The sequence below is a fragment of the Oncorhynchus masou genome, chromosome 27, assembly GCF_036934945.1.
Source record: "Oncorhynchus masou masou isolate Uvic2021 chromosome 27, UVic_Omas_1.1, whole genome shotgun sequence".
Classification (NCBI taxonomy): domain Eukaryota; kingdom Metazoa; phylum Chordata; class Actinopteri; order Salmoniformes; family Salmonidae; genus Oncorhynchus; species Oncorhynchus masou.
This window is the reverse complement of record NC_088238.1, coordinates 40,417,092-40,436,554: the sequence shown is the minus strand read 5'-3', so window position 1 is coordinate 40,436,554 and position 19,463 is coordinate 40,417,092. Positions and strand designations below refer to the sequence as shown.

Below are 19,463 nucleotides of genomic sequence, written 5' to 3'. Positions count from 1 at the left end.
GGATTTGAAGCAAAAGCTTATAAATAGTTCAGCATCGTTTCACGCATGGGGACTGATCTTGATAAATCAATGAGATTTTTATTTTCACTTAATCTTCGCTTGGGTATTGGTTAAACTAGAATGAGAAAAATTAGGGTGCAGAAATGTTATGCTCTTAGTGTAACCTTTGTTTAACTAGGCAAGTCAGTTAAGAACAAATTCTTATTTACAAGGACAGCCTACTCTTCCTTCCCCATCGGGAAATTTACCCACGTGCCCTGCCCGCACGACACAGGGATTCTTTAGCTAAATAGCCCAGTACTGTACTCCCGACCGTCACGTTGTACAGCGCAATATTTTCCATTCCATCTTAACGGAAATCCTGAGGGTTTTGTTTTTAGTTTTTCTCGGAATAGAAACACCATAATATTAATCTAATTAATTAAGCCAAATTTCTTAAAATCAATTCCATATACTATGTTATTACAAAAAAGGTTTTAAAATCCCTGGTAATGCAAATATAGAAGACTATAAAATGCTTCTCAAAGATGCCCTCTGGTGGTCAGACCAGCAGTAACTTGCATTAACAGAAAAAATGGCTGACAATTAAATAACATGCCACAGAATGCTGCAGCAGCCCGCAAGGTGTGCTGCAGTATGACACAACTGTTAAAGGAGCAACCACTGTATAGTCAATGTGCGGGACAAAATTGAGGCTATGATTAAGAAGTTGGATCTCTTCTCTGTCTGCATTAACAAGGACAACACACAGGTCTTTCTATCATTGTATGATTTTTTTGTGTGCAAATTAACTCAAGCTTACGGACAATGTCAAATGTGATATAGCGAAGCACCTGAGTGAGCTGGTGTGCAATTACGCAAGTACCTTCCCGAAATGGATGACACAAACAATTGTTTGTAATCCCTTTCATGCCCTGCCTCAAGTCCACTTATGGATATCTGAACAAGAGAGCCTCATCGAAATTGCAACAAGCGGTTCTGTGAAAATTGAATTGAATCAGAAGCCATTGCGCTCAGAGTATCCTGCCTTGGAAAATCGTGCTGTTAAGACACCGATGCCCTTTGCAACCACGTACCTATGTGAGAGTGGATTCTTGGCCCTCACTAGCATGAAAACTAAATACAGGCATAGACTGCATGTGGAAAATGATTTAAGACTGAGACTCTCTCCAATACAACCCAACATTTCAGAGTTATGTGCATCCTTCAAGCACACCCTTCACATTAACCGGAGGTAAATTATTCACAATTTTTGCTGAACAAATAAGGTTTTATATGTAAGATGGCTAAATAAAGAGCAAAATTATTGATTATTATTATATTATTATTTGTGCCCTGGTCCTATAAGAGCTCTTTGCCACTTCCGACGAGCCGGGCTGTGACAAAAACTCGTACTCATTCTTATGTGTAATAAATGTATCGTATAGTGTGTGTGTGGCAGGCTTACAATGATGTCAAAAAACAACATTTGAGAGTGCGCTGACCCTGGTGCTGGAGGGGGGTACCCAGCTGGAGGTTGAATGTTTGAAGGGGAACGGGACTGTAAAAAGTGTTGGAACCACTGATATAGGAAATAACGTGGCATTTTTGTACCTCATCAAAGTCTGAGATGATCTCATTGAGGAAACGTAAACACTCCAGTCCATCTCGGTTCACACTGCTCTCGCTGTAGAACTCCTTAAACTGGGGTACCGAGGCGAACATCACACACACACAGTCACATGATTGGCTGTATAGGTCCTGCAACACACCCACAAGACACACATTATATCACAACACTGACACAAACACGTTATATACACACACACACACAAAACACGTTATAACGTCATATCACAACCCACACACATTTCACAAGCACACACGTCATATCCCAACACATACACGTTATATACATACACAAACATATTATATGCATGTACACACACACACACACACACACACACACACACACACACACACACACACACACACACACACACACACACACACACACTAATGACGCCTCACTTCGTCCTACTCAAGGCCTTGGTATTTGCATGGTCATTTACATGTTTTTTGTAACACAGTTACAGCATTGTTGCTGGTGGTGGAGCCCGTTTGCCTCACTGACCACTACCCACTGTACTCTCCACACCGAGGTTCAAATACTATTTTATATCGTTCAAATACTTGCTTTACCCTGCCTGGAGTGCCAGGTAAGTGTTTTTTATCCTATTGGTTCCATTGCAACAAGCAAGCTTAATCAAACACAGCGAAAGTATTTAAAATGATCGCAAATAGTACTTGAACCCAGGTCTGACACAGACACACACAAGTTGACTTACCTGGTTGCGTATGGTCTTGCCCATGAATTTAGATGCTACATGAAGAGGCAGGACATTCTTCAGTAGTAGTTTGTTAACATTCTCCATGGTCTCCATCTCAACCCTCTCAGTTCTGAAACACTGCTGCAGTAGGAACTCCACGCGACAGCCCAACTCGTCCTGACGAACACACACATCGTTAACCACACACACACACACACACAATTTAAACACACACACATAGAGTAAATATACACAAACACATATACAAGCAGAAAGGCATGGACGCCACAAGCACGTACACATGCTGAAAGCAAGCACGCACGTATGAACACACACTCAGACGCGTCTCCTTACCTGTCGTGCCAGTATCAGGCATGTAAAATAGAAGATGAACAGCCAAACTCCAGCCATGATCTTAGGCTCCTTTAGGACTCCAGGCCTGTGGGAACACACAAACACACACACACACACACACACACACACACACACACACACACACACACACACACACACACACACACACACACACACGTAAACACAAACTTTGAGACACTTTGTAATCATCCCTCTCTCCTTTGTTCTCTCTGTCATGCCACAATCTTTCTTCTTAAAATGTACTCAAACAAACACGCATATACTGGTCTGACCCAGCCCAGGTTATTAGAGTTTCATAGCTTTTTTCTGAGTCCCATACAAAGGCCTAAGGAGATAACACCGCCTCAGGCTTCATTGACTAATGTATTGAGATACTCTCTGTGTTAGGTTCCGTAACATCAACGTGTATCGGGCCGTTACTAAAAGTGTGTGTGTAAGTGCAGGTGTACAGTTGAAGTCGGAAGTTTACATACACCTTGGCCAAATACATTTAAACTCAGTTTTTCACAATTCCTGACATCTGGTCCTAGTAAAAATTCCCTGTCTTAGGTCAGTTAGGATCACCACGTTATTTTAAGAATGTGAAATGTTAGAGTAGAGAAAATTATTTATTTCAGCTTTTATATATATATATTTTTTTTAATTTTACCTTTATTTAACCAGGCAAGTCAGTTAAGAACACATTCTTATTTTCATTCCCCCTGACAGAGCCTGGGAACAGTCAGGGGTTAACTGCCATAAATGTTCACGGGGGGCAGAACTCCGACTTGACTTTTTGTACCATTTTGTCTTTGGAAGTTTGGGGGTTGGAAGACCCATGTTTCGCAACCTTCCGGTTACTGATGTCTTGAGATGTTGCTTCTAACCACATAATTTTCCACCTCATGATGCCATCATGCACATTCCCAGTGGGTCATAACATGATTGCCACATACACTCATGGTTACTATTTGGCACTGCCTTTAAATGGTTTAACCTGTGTCAAATGTTTGGGTACATTTCTCCAAAAATACAATCTTTTCCCACTATAAGTTGGTAGTGATTTTTTATTTTGGAGCATTCTTCCCCTGAGTTATGTCGATATAGAGTTTTTACAGTGGATATAGATACTTTTGTACCTGTCAGGTTTCTAGGCCCTTTGCTGTTGTTCTGAGATTGATTTGCTCCCACACAGTTTTTCAGTTCTGGAGACAAATGGTTTACGGGATTGAGGTCCCATGGTGTTTAGACTTTGTGATGTTTGTACCACTCCAATACCTTGACTTTGTTGGTATTTATTTTTAAGCCATTTTGCAAAGAACTTTTGAAGTATGCTTGGGGTCATTGTCCATTTGGAAGACCCATCATTTTCAATTTTCCAAGCTGTTTTAACAGTCAATTTACTGATGTCTTGAGATGTTGCTTCAATATATCCAAACAATTATTAATTTTCCACAAAGTAGATGTCCTCATGATGCCATCTATTTTGATAACAAGAAAAGTGTTCAAAAACGAGTGTTCAGACTCCCTCCTGTATGCAAAGCACTATCCCCAGTCTAACATGATGTTGCCACCCCCTAGGAAGAAGTGCTTCATGGTTGGGATGTAAATAGTATAATTTGGCTATAAAATTGTTATAAGGCACCCCATAACATTCTATCCTTAAACATAAAGAAAACATAAAAATGAAATATAGATCAACTTACAACAAAGTTTTATTTATTGTTTTTCATCAGACGGAAAAGACATTTCTCAAAAAATGTTTAAAAAAATCAATCTTTTTCCCCATGTAAACATTTTTTGACAATTTGATATTGAAAATAAAATTTTATAATCAATAAATTTAAATTAAAATGGATCTTCAACATTAACTCAGGAGCACAATATATGAAACACTTTGACCTATAAAACAAAAAATGAATAAAACAATTTGTGCTGATTTTTTAAAATCAAAATGAGGAAGTGGATATAGAGCACTTTTGCAGAGCACAGCTTTTCGAAGCGGGGTTTGAAGCATGATACTGCAACTCTCAGCTCCTGCTCAATGTTTAGCTGGGACCTGTACTTGGTCTTCAGTGCAGCAACAGCAGAGAAACCAGTCTCACAAAGATAAGATGTTGCAAAAGGAAGAAGAACGCCCATGGCCCTCTGCCCTAAGAGTGGATACTGCCTCTCTACACTCAGCCAGAATTCACTCAGTGTCTGTGATGTGAACCTCAGTCTCAATGTGGAGTCAGACGTCATATCAATGAACTGGTCCTCCTCTGCAGAGCTGAAACCAGTTGAAGCTGGTGCATTGAAAGGATCTCTCACCCAGTCATATTGGGAACTGTTTTTAAAGTACTTTTTAAAGAATCCCATCAGTGATGAAATATGCTCCTTAATATATGGAATCACTGAGGTGGCATCATAGTCAGTAGTGTCAACAAATTCATGCAGGTTCTCGAATGAATCAGTATTTCCTTCATCAAGTCGCCTGCCCCACATTGCAAGCTTTCGAGTGAAAGAACTGATCTTGTCTGTGATCTGAGGGAGGTGTTTATCTTTCCCTTGAATCTGTAGATTTAGTTCATTTAGCTTTCCAAATATGTCACTCAGGTAGGCCAGTTTTGCCAGGAAGTTCTCATCACTACATTTTTCTGCGAGGTTATACTTGTGCTCCTGCTCCGAAAACATTCTTATCTGCTCTCTGAGCTCAAAAACTCGGGACAAGACTTTTCCTCGTGACAGCCACCTTGCTTCACTGTGAAACAGCACAGCTTGATGTTCAGCTCCCATCTCCTCACAGATAGCAGGGAAGAGTCTTGTTTTTAGTGGTCCGGTCTTTATAAAATTGACTAGACCTACAATGTCAGTCATAACCTCACTTAATTCAGAGGAAAGGTGCCTTGATGCCAGTGCTTCTCTGTGTATAACACAGTGTGTCCAGTCAGCATTAGGTGAGTGCCCAAAGTCCTTTTCTCATCCCATTCTCATGCCATGGTCTGTGCACCATCACTGCAAACACCAATGCAGTTCTCCCACTTTAGCCCATTCTCAGTCAGGAAGCAGTCCAGCATTTTGAATAGCTCTTCAGCTGTGGCTCTGTCTCTGACATATTTACAAAAAAGTAGATCCTCACACAGGGAGTTTGTCATGTCAAAACGTACATAAGAGATAAACTAACAGTCTTTGTTGCTGTCAGTTGCTTCGTCGAACTGTAAGGCAATACGTTTGTCTTTGAGTTTATCTACCAGCTGTTCTTTAAGATCGTGAGCAATGTCATTTATACGTCTGGCGACAGTGTCATTGGACAGAGGGATAGTTGTTATTTTTGCAGCTCTTGCGTCATCCAGCATGACAGAGACCAGGTCTAATGCTGCAGGCAGTATCAGCTCCTCTGCTATGGGGGTTGTTGCACTTAGCAATTTGGTACGCCACCTTATAGGATGCTAACAGTGCTCGCTGGTTTACTGAAGTAGCATTCACAAAGCGGGACGATTGTTGGCAATATTCGCCACGTTTTCGCTGAACAAACTCAAGCGACAAATCAGCGTGATTGGGGTGTAATGTCTTTAAGTGACGCCTTCATTTATTTGGCTTCATGCTGTCCGCTGCCAACATTTTTAGACACAGTAAACATACCGGTCTTTCCTCGTCTCCCACCGTAGTCACAGCGAAGACAAGCGCTACATACGCTCCGTCATATTTCCTCGTCTTAGTTTTCGGGAGACTTACGTTTGTCTCATTATCTCCTTTTCTCTCTGCCTTTCTTTTCATCCCTGTTCAATATTTTTCCATGGTGTCTGTTAAGGGTTTGTTATCTGCACTTCATATCTCCTGCTCTGTGCTGTGTGCTCTTGTTCGGTGCAAAAAAAAACTACTCCCTGCGGCAAATAAAAGCATGTTCCCCAGGGTCACACGTGCCCCCCCCGGCATCGCTCCGAGCCCCCCACTATTTGAGAAGGACTGCTGTAGAACAACGTGTGTGTGTGTGTGTTAGTCTCACTTGGTATCGTTGTAGAGCAGGGCCATGTAACAGTCTGAGCGAGGTGCATAGACGTAGAGGAAGAGAGACAGGTAGACTACTACAGCCAGTGTGAGGAGCAACACCTTGACGGACATGCATGTCCTCACAAACACCACCACACCTAGCATGGCCAGCAGGCAGCAGTACAGGTAATACTGTGGGGGAGGGGGGGGGGTATAGACAGACAGACAGACAGACACAGATGGGAGAGAGGGAGAGAAGAGAAAGAGAAAAATATATTGATATTACCAATTACCGATAATAGGCCCAAGTGTAGTTTTATGCACTGTGTGACAAGTGTATCCATTACACTACATGCAAATGCAGTTTGATTGAATGGTTGATTGGTACTTACAGGGACGGTATACAGGTTGAGGTTCTGTAGTTGTGATGTGTTGTACGAGTTGGAGGCACAGTTGTCTCCAGGTAGAAAGAACTGGGGGGTGAAAAACACAATGGGTCAAAGTGTGTGTGTATCTGTCAGAGTGTGTGTGTGTATCTGTCAGAGTGTGTGTGTATCTGTCAGAGTGTGTGTGTATCTGTCAGAGTGTGTGTGTATCTATCAGAGTGTGTGTGTATCTGTCAGAGTGTGTGTGTATCTGTCAGAGTGTGTGTGTATCTGTCAGAGTGTGCCAATGTACGTGGATTTATATATTTGTGCGTATGTGTGTGTGTGTGTGTGTGCTGACTCACAAAGTTCAGTATGGCCATAAGCAAGGTGATGAGTAGACAAAGGCAGACCAGCAGTAAACGTGCCGCCGGCCTTGTGGCCACTCCTTGCGACAGCGACGTCACCCACTGTAGACTGAGAGGGATTTTAGAGCGCCATCTCTAAAAACACCCACACAGACAATACCTGGTTAGAACACTCAAACAGTGGAAATGTTCAAGAGAAACATGCAGCTAGGGTTGAGCCGTCGTTGGGGTTAGGTTTAGTGTTACCTTGATGTGTCCCGTGCAGACCACAGAGAGAAGCAACACTAGAACAGGGAAGGTGACGCCATACGACACAGCCATGTGAAAGTTTCTGAGAGAGAGAGAGAGAGAGAGAGAGAATGAGAGAGAAAGAGCGAGAGCAATGAAATGAATTCTCAATTTCTCTCCATTCGGTCCTCAGGCCCTCGACACCTCGCCCCCCCCTCTCCTTTTAGCTGGATGTTGTTTGTGGTTGATGCTCACAGTTAGTGCAAAACGCAAATTCCTTTTTTCTTCCGTTCTCAGCTCCATTTGCATGAGTTTGCATTGTGACGTTGGCATTTGCATCAAAACAGTAGTATGTGTTTGGGTTTTTGTGTGTGCATAATGTGCGTTGAAAGGTTTTTGTACCTCACGCACACGGGATACTCACTTCTGGGAGACGAGCATTTGGACAGTAAACAGAGACACGAAGATGAGAGCCATGCAGCCTACTGACTGGTGTAGACCTTTGACCTCTGAGAGACGAAACTGCAACACACACACACACACAACAGACAGCACCATTAGCCTAAATCATTACACAGACAACACACAACCCTATAATACCAAACACAACTCAGATATAATTCCCACTAATAAATTGGGCACAACAACAGGTACACCATTACATCAGATACACCGAACTAACACAACAGTCAGTCATAATAGGTTTGGAAATGTCATGTCATCAATATAGCTGTCAGTGCTGCCGAAACTGCAATCAAGTTTGACAGAAGGGGGTCCGCCCTATGTTCCCTCAGCCCTATGTTCCCTCAGCCCTATGTTCCCTCAGGATCCAATGAACCAATTCCAATCAAAATTGTCTCAAATGCTTATTGTTATAATGTAGAAAATGCTGATTATTTCAGTGTAAGTAAAGTGTAAGTAAAAACTATTGTAAATAAGTTACAAATTGTGCTACTAATGCATAAACATGTCTCGTAAAAGTAATGATGTTTTTGTTTGCTTAGCTTTTGGAAATTGTAGAAATCAAACATTTTCCTTCTTCAAAAGTTCCAGCTAAGCAGGCTAACGTTAGGTAGATAATTAATTTGCTAGCTTTCATACAGTAGACATATATTAATAATGGTATAGTTAATAAAAGTAGACATGCAGTCAAAATTGACTGCCGCTGTCACACTCTGACCATTATTTGCTCTGACCTGGTTTAGATCTTATCTGTCGGAAAGATATCAGTTTGTCTCTGTGAATGGTTTGTCCTCTGACAAATCAACTGTAAATGTCGGTGTTCCTCAAGGTTCTGTTTTAGGTCCACTATTGTTTTCACTATATATTTTACCTCTTGGGGATGTCATTCGAAAACATAATGTTAACATTCACTGCTATGCGGATGACACACAGCTGTACATTTCAATGAAACACGGTGAAGCCCCAAAATTGCCCTCGCTAGAAGCATGTGTTTCAGACATAAGGAAGTGGATGGCTGCAAACTTTCTACTTTTAAACTCGGACAAAACAGAGATGCTTGTTCTAGGTCCCAAGAAACAAAGAGATCTTCTGTTGAATCTGACAATTCATCTTAATTGTTGTACAGTTGTCTCAAATAAAACTGTGAAGGACCTCGGCGTTACTCTGGACCCTGATCTCTCTTTTGAAGAACATATAAAGACCATTTCAAGGACAGCTTTTTTCCATCTACGTAACATTGCAAAAATCAGAAACTTTCTGTCCAAAAATGATGCAGAAAAATTAATCAATGCTTTTGTCACTTCTAGATTAGACTACTGCAATGCTCTACTTTCCGGCTACCCGGATAAAGCACTAAATAAACTTCAGTTAGGGATAAATACGGCTGCTAGAATCCTGACTAGAAGCAAACAATTTCATCATATTACTCCAGTGCTAGCCTAGCCTCCCTACACTGGCTTCCTGTCAAGGCAAGGGCTGATTTCAAGGTTTTATTGCTAACCTACAAAGCATTACATGGGCTTGCTCCTACCTATCTCTCTGATTTGGTCCTGCCGTACATACCTGCACGTACCCTACGGTCACAAGACGCAGGCCTCCTAATTGTCCCTAGAATTTCTAAGCAAACAGCTGGAGGCAGGGCTTTCTCCTATAGAGCTCAATTTTTATGAAATGGTCTGCCTTCCCATGTAAGAGACACAAACTCGGTCTCAACCTTTAAGTCTTTACTGAAGACTCATCTCTTCAGTGGGTCATATGATTGAGTGTAGTCTGGCCCAGGAGTGGGAAGGTGAACGGAAAGGCTCTGGAGCAACGAACCGCCCTTGCTGTCTCCGCCTGGCCGGTTCCCCTCTTTCCACTGGGATTCTCTGCCTCTAACCCTATTACAGGGGCTGAGTCACTGGCTTACTGGGGCTCTTTCATACCGTCCCTGGGAGGGGTGCGTCACTTGAGTGGGTTGAGTCACTGATGTGATCTTCCTGTCTGGGTTGGCGCCGTGGCGGAGATCTTTGTGGGCTATACTCGGCCTTGTCTCAGGATGGTAAGTTGGTGGTTGAAGATATCCCTCTAGTGGTGTGGGGGCTGTGCTTTGGCAAAGTGGGTGGGGTTATATCCTTCCTGTTTGGCCCTGTCCGTGGTGTCCTCAGATGGGGCCACAGTGTCTCCTGACCCCTCCTGTCTCAGCCTCCAGTATTTATGCTGCAGTAGTTTATGTGTCGGGGGCTAGGGTCAGTTTGTTATATCTGGAGTACTTCTCCTGTCCTATTTGGTGTCCTGTGTGAATTTAAGTGTGCTCGCTCTAATTCTCTCTTTCTCTCTCTTGGAGGACCTGAGCCCTAGGACTACCTGACATGATGACTCCTTGCTGTCCCCAGTCCACCTGGCCGTGCTGCTGCTCCAGTTTCAACTGTTCTGCCTTATTATTATTGGACCATGCTGGTCATTTATGAACATTTGAACATCTTGGCCATGTTTTGTTATAATCTCCACCCGGCACAGCCAGAAGAGGATTGGCCACCCCACATAGCCTGGTTCCTCACTAGGTTTCATCCTAGGTTTTGGCCTTTCTAGGGAGTTTTTCCTAGCCACCGCTTCTACACCTGCATTGCTTGCTGTTTGGGGTTTTAGGCTGGGTTTCTGTACAGAACTTTGAGATATCAGCTGATGTACGAAGGGCTATATAAATAAATTTGATTTGATTTGCGTTGTTTGTTTCTATGTTTTGTTTGGTCAGGGTGTGATATGAGTGGGCATTCTATGTTGCATGTCTAGTTAGTCTGTTTCTATGTGTTTTGGCCTGATATGGTTCTCAATCAGTGGCAGGTGTTTGTCTCTGATTGGGAACCATATTTAGGTAGCCTGTTTTGTATTGTGGTTCGTGGGTTATTGTCTATGTGATGTTGCATGTTTGCACTCAGTTTTGATAGCGGTCACGGTCATTTTGTTATTTTAGTGTACTTCGTGTTTTTTCGTTTTTCATTAAAAAGATGTATTCACATCACTACGATGATCGTGACAGCCGCGCATATAAAGCACCCACAAGCTACCGGTGGTTGAAAACACAATCATCGTGGGATGACGAATATCGGCCCATTAAAAAAAAATCCTTCCTTCCTCCCTCGCCCCTTGCCCTGTAAGTGTATACTCGTCAGACGTCATGAAACGTTATCAGAAGTGTCTGTTAAGTGTTTGAAATGCAGCCATGATCGTGACAGATGAGATATTAGCCAAACGGGACCTGTGTTGGCATCAGGGCTAGTGATTTGGCAGTCCGTACATTTAAAAAAAAAAAGTGAACCCAGACCTCTCCTTAACCAGTTTCAACTGAGATTGTTCATTATGAACTGGTACTTGCTAGCTTAGTTCGTTGTTAGCTCGCTGCTCGCTAGCTTGATAAAACAGTTCTGGCAATATAATTTTTGTCAGATAGCTAAATTGTACAGTCAGCATTTTGTCTAAATTGATCCTCATACAATAACCAAACGATTGGATAAACAAATAATTTGTGGGTTCTATATAGAACCACAAAGCAGACTTATTTTTAGGACTGTACTGTTATACCAGACCGATCACAACATACGACACAGACATTAACACCACCCTTCAAAAGACAAATCTAACACACAGACATGTCACAAAACACAACTATTACACAACAAATGAAAAACAGCAGCATTAAAAATCCCACCTGTTTTTCCAGCTTTAGGTCATTGAATAACAGCGTGAAGCAGTTCAGCTTCTTTTCTCTCCGCCTGTGATAGATAGAATGAGAGGAGACATATAGTGGAGAAAATAACAGAAAACAACAGATCTGACAGATATGGAAAAACACTTACCCTGCACCGTCAATAGTATCTAACGACCCCCTTATGCCGTCGTCCAGGACCTGACTGGTACTAAGGAGGGATTATTTTGATTAATTATTTAAAATTACACTTATACAACAATTGGAAAATAATTCTAAGTAAAATGGAAATGCATGTTTACCTGCTGGAATCGGTCTGAGTAGGTGGTCTATCCTACACACACACACACACACACACACACACACACACACACACACACACACACACACACACACACACACACAAAATCAAATATTATTTGTCACATGTGCCGAATACAACCTTACAGTGAAATGCTTACTTACTAGCCCTTAACCAACAATGAAGTTTTAAGAAAAATAACTGTTAAGAAAGTATTAACTAAAATAAACTGAAGTAAAATAAACAGAAATGGAGAAAATATACAAATTAAATAACAGTAGCGAGGCTATTGATCAATGCAAAAAGTCTGGGTAGCCATTTGATTAGCTGTTCAGTAGTATTATGGCTTGGGGTAGAAGCTGTTAAGAAGCCTTTCGGACCTAGACTTGGCGCTCCGGTACCACTTGCCGTGCGGTAGCAGAGAGAACAGTCTATATGACTAGGGTGGCTGGAGTCTTTGACATTTTTTAGGGCCTTCCTCTGACACCGCCTAGTATAGTGGTCCTGGATGGCAGGAAGCTTGGCCCCAGTGATGTACTGAGCCGTATGCACTACCCTCTGTAGTGCCTTGTGGTCGGAGACTGAGTAGTTCCCATACCAGGTGGTGATGCAACCAGTCAGGATTCTCTCTATGGTGCAGCTGTCAAACATTTTGAGGATCTGAGGACCTATGTCAAATCTTTTCAGTCTCCTGAGGGGGAAAAGTTGTTGTTGTGCCCTCTTCATGACTATCTTTGTGTGTTTGGACCATGATAGTTTGTTGATGATGTGGACACCAAGGAACTTGAAGCTCTCAACACGCTCCACTGCAGCCCCATCGATGAGGATGGGGGCGTGCTTGATCCTCCTTTACCTGTCGTCTACGATTATCTCCTTTGTATTGATCACGATGAGGGAGAGGTTGTTATCTTGGCACCACACTACCAGGTCTCTGACCTTCTCCCTATAGGCTGTCTCATCGTTGTCGGTGATGAGGCCTACCACTGTTGTGTCGTCATTAAACTTAATGATAGTAATGGTCATGCTTGGCCATGCAGTCATGGGTGAACAGGGAGCCCCAGGATCCTTAGCTTAGTGATGAGCTTTGTGGGCACTATGGTGTTGAACGCTGAGCTGTAGACAATGAATAGCATTCTCCCGTAGGTGTTCCTTTTGTCCAATTGGGAAAGGGCAGTGTGGGGTGCAATAGAGATTGCGTCAACTGTGGATCTGTTGGGGAGCTATGCAAATTGGAGTGGGTCTAGCGTTTCTGGGAATGTTGTTGACGTGAGCCATAACCAGCCTTTCAAAGCACTTCATGGCTACATACATGAGTGCTACAGGTCGGTAGTCATTTCAGCGGGTAACTTTGGTGTTCTTGGGCACAGGGACTATGCTGGTCTGCTTGAAAGATGTTGGTATTACAGACTCGGTCAGGGAAAGGTTGAAAATGTCAGTGAAGACACTTGCCAGTTGGTCAGCGCATGCTCGCAGTACACGTCTTGGTAATCGATCTGGCCCTGCGGCCTTGTGAATGTTGACCTGTTTAAAGGTCTTACTCACATCGGCTACGGAGAGCGTGATCTCACAGTCGTCCAGAACACCTGGTGCTCTCATGCATACTTCAGTGTTGCTTCCCTCGAAGTGAGCATAGAAGTCATTGAGCTCGTCTGGTAGGCTCGTGTCACTGGGCAGCTCGCGGCTGTGCTTTCCTTTGCAGTCCGTAATAGTTTGCAAGCCCTGCCACAACTGACAAGTGTCAAAGCCGGTGATGTAAGATTCAATCTTAGTCCTGTATTGACGCCTTGCCTGTTTGATGGTTCGTCGGAGGGCATAGCCGGAGGGCATTTCTTATAAGCGTAAGGGTTAGAGTCCCGCTCCTTGAAGACGGCAGCTCTACCCTTTAGCTCAGTGCAGATGTTGCCTGTAATCCATGGCTTCTGGTTGGGGTACGTTCGTACGGTCAATGTGGGGACGACATCATCAATGCACTTATTGATGAAGCCAGTGGCTGATGTGGTGTACTCCCCAATGCCATCGGAAGAATCCCGGAACATATTCCAGTGTGTGCTAGCAAACCAGTCCTGTAGCTTAGCATCTGCATCATCGGATCACTTCCGTATTGTGCGAATAACTGCTACTTCCTGCTTTAGTTTTTTCGTGTAAGCAGGATTCAGGAGGATACGGTTATGGTCAGATTTTCCAAATGGAGGGCGAGGGAGAGCTGTGTACGCGTCTCTGTGTGTTTCGTAAAGGTGGTCTAGAGTTTTTTTTCCTCTGATTGTAACACACACACACACACAATGTTCGAGTTCACTCTGAATATATACGATTAAACTCTGCCAATATTTAAAGATTGACAGAAGTGAAAAAAGAGAGAAAAAATACTTTTGTGAACATTGTTAGGATTGCAAAGGCAATATGTTCATGAAAGGCATAAGAACGAGTGGGAGAAAGATTTAGAGTGTCTGTATTTGTGAAAGTATGTCATGCATGTGTGTGTAATAGGAGAAGGTAGAAGGGACTAACAGGGTCATGTTCATTAGGGCACACAATGGTAAACGTTTTAAAATGAGTGTTTCTTGTTGGACAAGTCCAGGTGAGTTTACTTCCATTTGGTGCCTTATGTCCCTGGTATGTGACTTACTTAGGAATATGAGTGGGTGGGGTGTGTGTTTGTGAAAGTTTGTCATGCACGTTGGCATGATTCTGTGTGAATGGCATAAGTGTGGATCAGCGTTGAGTGCGTGTGTATACGTGTCTGAGTGAGAACAGAGAAGGTAGGCGGGTTCAACAGGTACATTACTCACTGCAGATGGCTGTGATTGATTCGTGCTGGCGCAGGTCGGGTTGATTGGCAGCTGGGTGGGTGTGGCCTCAGGGTTGCTGAGGTCAGAGAATGGACAGATGGTCTGCCAGGACTGCAGGTACTGAGACATCCTCACTGAGGCTCGCTGCTTATGACCACTGACCGTCAGGATGTTTGTCTGGAACACATGCAAACATCAGGGATGCAGGCATGTACACTAGGGCTGACCCCATTTAGTTGACTGGTTGATTGTTTGGTTGATACGCTGCTGTTCGTCGACAGAAATGTTATTTAGCCGAACAGTCTAAAAATATATATAGTATATCTTTTCTTTTTGGCACGAGGCAACAGTCTGATTCACTCCTGTCTCAGTGGACGCCTGTCTCAGTGGAGGCCGTGGGGATGGCACACCAGTATCACCTGTAGTATATTTACTGTTAATTCTCATAATTTTTTGTTTTTTTGGTTATGGTAATTTATGTTAATACATTCAGTATATTATTATTACAGTGTTTTACCGTTCTCATTTTCGGAGTGGACACGTTGTTTGCGGCCTGCACAACCTTTAGGCTACACTTGTGAGGAACAAGTTTTTGTTTAATTCATCCATTTCGGAATTGACAATTTGTTCATTGTCGTTTGTTTGTAGCCCTCCTGTCAATGTCGAGTAAGGACACACACCTGATTATAGGCTAGGCTACCTGGCCTGCGCACAAATGTAGGCCTATAAATGTGCCCATTTGGGGATCTGATAGTATTTCTGATTGGCTTATCTCACCACCACTGTGGAACTTCTCAAATTTATTTTTTCTTCACCTCAAACAGCAAGTCTGTTTTTACATCCATTGTTGAGAGTGACAATAGTTCCTCAATGTAGCCTATTTGAAACATCTTTCCAGCTCTCTTTCGATAGAGTGAAATGGGGAGAGAAGTGTAATGCTCTGATCCGGTGGAAACCTCATAAAATAGGCCTAACTGTCTTTCTGGAGCTCACTGGAGCGGAAACTCTGAGAGCCCAGAATATTTAATACAACGTTGCAAGTTTGCTAGCACAGCTTCAACCTCAGTTAGTTGTTGATACAACGTTTCAAGTTCCTTGCAGGCAGGCCAGGCTGAGACAATTTGATTTATAGGATATTTATTTTTATCAGGATATTTTCTACCTGCAGGTGGCAATGTTTTTATTTGTTGGCTTTATGTAGACTATTTTACATAGTTGGAAATGGCAATAGAAGTTACTTTCAGAATTTAGATTTTGATATATGAAGACTTTGTTATAAATTAAATGTAACTGTTCCATGAAAATGTGCATATAAAAATCATAACTGGCACACAGACTGGTAGAAATGGTAAGATAAATTGCCACTCCAAATGGAAAAGGTTGCCGACCCCTGGTGTAGCCTATTAGGAACATAACAGTAGAATCCGCGAAGCCCCGCAGCAACAGGAGGAAGAGAGTCGGAAAAAAGGTATTTTTTCTGCTGGTTAGGCTTGATCTCTGGCTCCCTCCAGTCATGTGTGTGTCTTAATGATTTAATCACACTGCACACACACACACACACAAACGTCAGGGATGCACGCACACACAAACACACACACACAGCCACGCACACACATCAGTGATGCATGCACACACACACACACATGCTGAAACATGTACACACACATCATTTTTGTACAGGTGCAGGCATCTAAGAGAATTTAAATGCGTACATACACACACACACACACAGATACAAGGACAGACTTTCTAAAACATGCACATTGCACACACCTTTTCCTTCCTCTTAGAGGTGGTGTCTTCCTTATGGGGGTCGATCACCAGGTAGGTTTTCCTCCCCTTTAGCAGAGCATCCCGGCTTCCCCCGTCAGTGTCCTCCATTTGGTACACCCCAGCTAAGTGTCCCAGTGTCTCCTCTGTGATGTGGACACGCCTTGGGTGGGTAACATTGCAAATAGAAATGTAATGATTAGAACTGGCACAATTCTTTATTCTGTATGGCAAACAATCATATTTGTTTTACGTAAGGTGTTTCTATCTGAATGATCTGTTAAATTGTGCATTGCTTCCTGAACACACACTTGCAGAAAGTATATTTGCGCAAAGATATCACACACAAACATAATAACACATGTATAACGCGTCTATTACACATTTACAATAGTTTATAACACATGTATGTCATCTTATTACACATTTATAACAGTTTATAACACAGATTATAACACAAGCAAATGCATTTCCTGGTTCCTTACCCTGGCATGCCCCCAGACTCCATATGGTTGGCCAGAGTCACGTCATGTGACCAGACGTCGTACTGCCACTTCTGTAGACCAATCACGCCACAGAGAACGTTGCCGGAGTGCACACCCACTCTCATACTAATCTCCACACCAGTAGCCTCCCGTAGTTTACTACAGGACATGACATGGTTATAACCATGGTTATAACAATCAGCCAGGACCTCAAACCAATGTCATACAGATTGTGTTCAACTATTTTTTTGCATTAAATCATATTTATGGCAGCATCACAAGGTGATACGTCAGAAATATGTCTAAATTTAATAAAGTAGATAAGCACATGTGATTGAGATTAATCATTTAAATATTTGCATGTTATCATAAAATTAAATAACTTCATATAATGATCTGTATAAGCAATTCACTAAAGTGATTCTCAGAGGTGATACACATGGAGTTGATTGACACATGTTGAATGACAGTTAAATACAGATGAAGGGGAGAATTATATATGAGTGGTGATGGAGAGCAGTGATTGAATTATTGATGAATTGATTGGCAGACTGACTTGATAGCCGTGCACATGTTGAGTCCCATCTGAACACAGTTCCGGGCGTGGGCTGGGATGGGGTCTGGCAGACCCGACACACAATAGTAACAATCACCCAGGATCTTTATACGCAAACACTCGTTCTTCTGGAGAGAGAGAGAGGGGGAGAAGGGTGGATGGGTATAGGGAGAGAGGAGGGAGGAGAGAGCGAGAGAGCAAGAGAGACAATAATAGTCAAGTTGTCTCAGTAAATTTGCACTACATCATAAGGATCCATTGACCTGTAGTTGAGATATTGTGTTGAGAGAATCTCTAGCTAGCCAAAACATACCTATACCTATACATCCAGCCCAGGGCAAGGTGAGGGGAAATGTGAGTGACTGATTGGTTAAGGGAAGCTCTCACCTTGGCAATGTCATCGAACCTGCCGAAGAGCTTATTGAGGACTCCCACCAGCTCCTCAGGAGAACAGGTACTGGCCAGCTTAGTAAACCCCACAATGTCAGCATATAGAATACTAGAGAGTGAAGGACACAACAGGGATGGTAGTGACCAGGTATAAACCCTGGACTAGGTCTGCTTTAGCCCTCACAGATAAAACCTGGATGTTAACAAAAGTCCTCAGGCTCTTGGATCAGGCCCCCTCTTTCCGTGTAATCTTGTTTATTATGATTACAAAAGACACAACTGTTCCTAGATCAGCATTCTTACTCTGAGACACTTTATGAATCCTGGCCCAGGTCTCAGACAAGGTTATATTCATCACATTAAATCAAATCTTATTGGTCACATACACATATTTAGCAGATGTTATTGCAGATGTAGCGAAATGCTTGTGTTCCTAGCTCCAACAATGCAGTAGTATCTAACAATTCACAACGATACACACAAATCTAAAAGTAAAAGAATGAAATTAAGAAATATATAAATATTAGATTGAGCAATGTCGGAGTGGCATTGACTAAAATACAGTAGAATAGAAGACATTATATACATATGAGATGAGTAAAGCAATATGTCAACAATATTTAAACATTACTAAAGTGACTAGTGTTCAATTCTTAAACTGGCCATTTAATCCAAGTGTACATATATTTAGAGCAGCAGCCTCTAAGGTGCAGGGTTGCATAACTGGGTGGAAGCCAGCTAGTGATGGCTATTTAACAGTCATGTTATGTATTGTGTGTATAAGCGCACATTTCCTCACCTGACATCTTTGTGTTGCCGGATGTACAGACTGTGAAAGTTCTGTCCTTTCTCTTTATTCTCCGACAGTCGTTTGATGATCTCCGTCTTCAGCTCCATGGCGATATATCGTGGCAACACGGACAGGAGGAGGTGCTCCTGTTGTCAAGGGGAGGGGCATGAGGAGGGTTTGTGTGTTCATTGATTAAATTATCAAACTATTGACTTACAGTAGCAGACTGTTTGCATGCAGGTCATAAAGATGGGCATCTATGACTGAAAGCTCTCTTGGAAGAGGATGCCCTTTGATGGGCTCTAAGGGGATTGATTAATAGGACTATAGAATTTGAGTTGAGTTGAACTGAACCGAATTGAACTGAACAAGTTTAATTGATTCAGCTACCTGCTGGTGTTTTTGCATGTCCCTCTGGGAGCGCATGGCGCTGAACCTCTCTTTCTTCTTACTGGACTTCCTGTGGGCATGCTCAGTCAGCCACAGGTGAAACACTCCCACACAGTTCACACACAAAAACAACACAGCATTGGCCACCAGCTGTCAGGGAGGGAGGGCGGGGAGGAGGGGGAGAGAGAGAGACGTTTTTATATATAAAAAAAACAACATTTAACCAGGCAAGTCAATTAAGATCAAATT

General features: G+C 42.6%; 1 protein-coding gene across 5 annotated transcripts in view; it reads right to left on the bottom strand.

Moving 5' to 3' along the window:
* Positions 1-19,463, bottom strand: part of LOC135516149 (adenylate cyclase type 4-like) — a 41,163-nt gene that overhangs the window by 14,806 nt on the left and 6,894 nt on the right. For 4 of the 5 annotated variants that reach the window (XM_064940220.1, XM_064940222.1, XM_064940221.1 and 1 more), the window contains 18 exons: positions 19,215-19,364; positions 18,834-18,970; positions 18,032-18,143; positions 17,645-17,772; positions 17,089-17,247; positions 16,607-16,766; positions 14,834-15,010; positions 12,046-12,077; positions 11,895-11,954; positions 11,747-11,810; positions 8,021-8,118; positions 7,615-7,699; positions 7,366-7,503; positions 7,028-7,108; positions 6,652-6,827; positions 2,664-2,748; positions 2,328-2,486; positions 1,594-1,740 (listed from right to left, as the gene is read on the bottom strand). In XM_064940220.1, coding sequence (XP_064796292.1) covers positions 1,594-1,740; positions 2,328-2,486; positions 2,664-2,748; positions 6,652-6,827; positions 7,028-7,108; positions 7,366-7,503; positions 7,615-7,699; positions 8,021-8,118; positions 11,747-11,810; positions 11,895-11,954; positions 12,046-12,077; positions 14,834-15,010; positions 16,607-16,766; positions 17,089-17,247; positions 17,645-17,772; positions 18,032-18,143; positions 18,834-18,970; positions 19,215-19,364 — 2,148 coding nt within the window. The remainder of the gene's footprint in view (positions 1-1,593; positions 1,741-2,327; positions 2,487-2,663; positions 2,749-6,651; positions 6,828-7,027; positions 7,109-7,365; positions 7,504-7,614; positions 7,700-8,020; positions 8,119-11,746; positions 11,811-11,894; positions 11,955-12,045; positions 12,078-14,833; positions 15,011-16,606; positions 16,767-17,088; positions 17,248-17,644; positions 17,773-18,031; positions 18,144-18,833; positions 18,971-19,214; positions 19,365-19,463) is intronic. The other variant, XM_064940224.1, reaches the window with a different exon arrangement.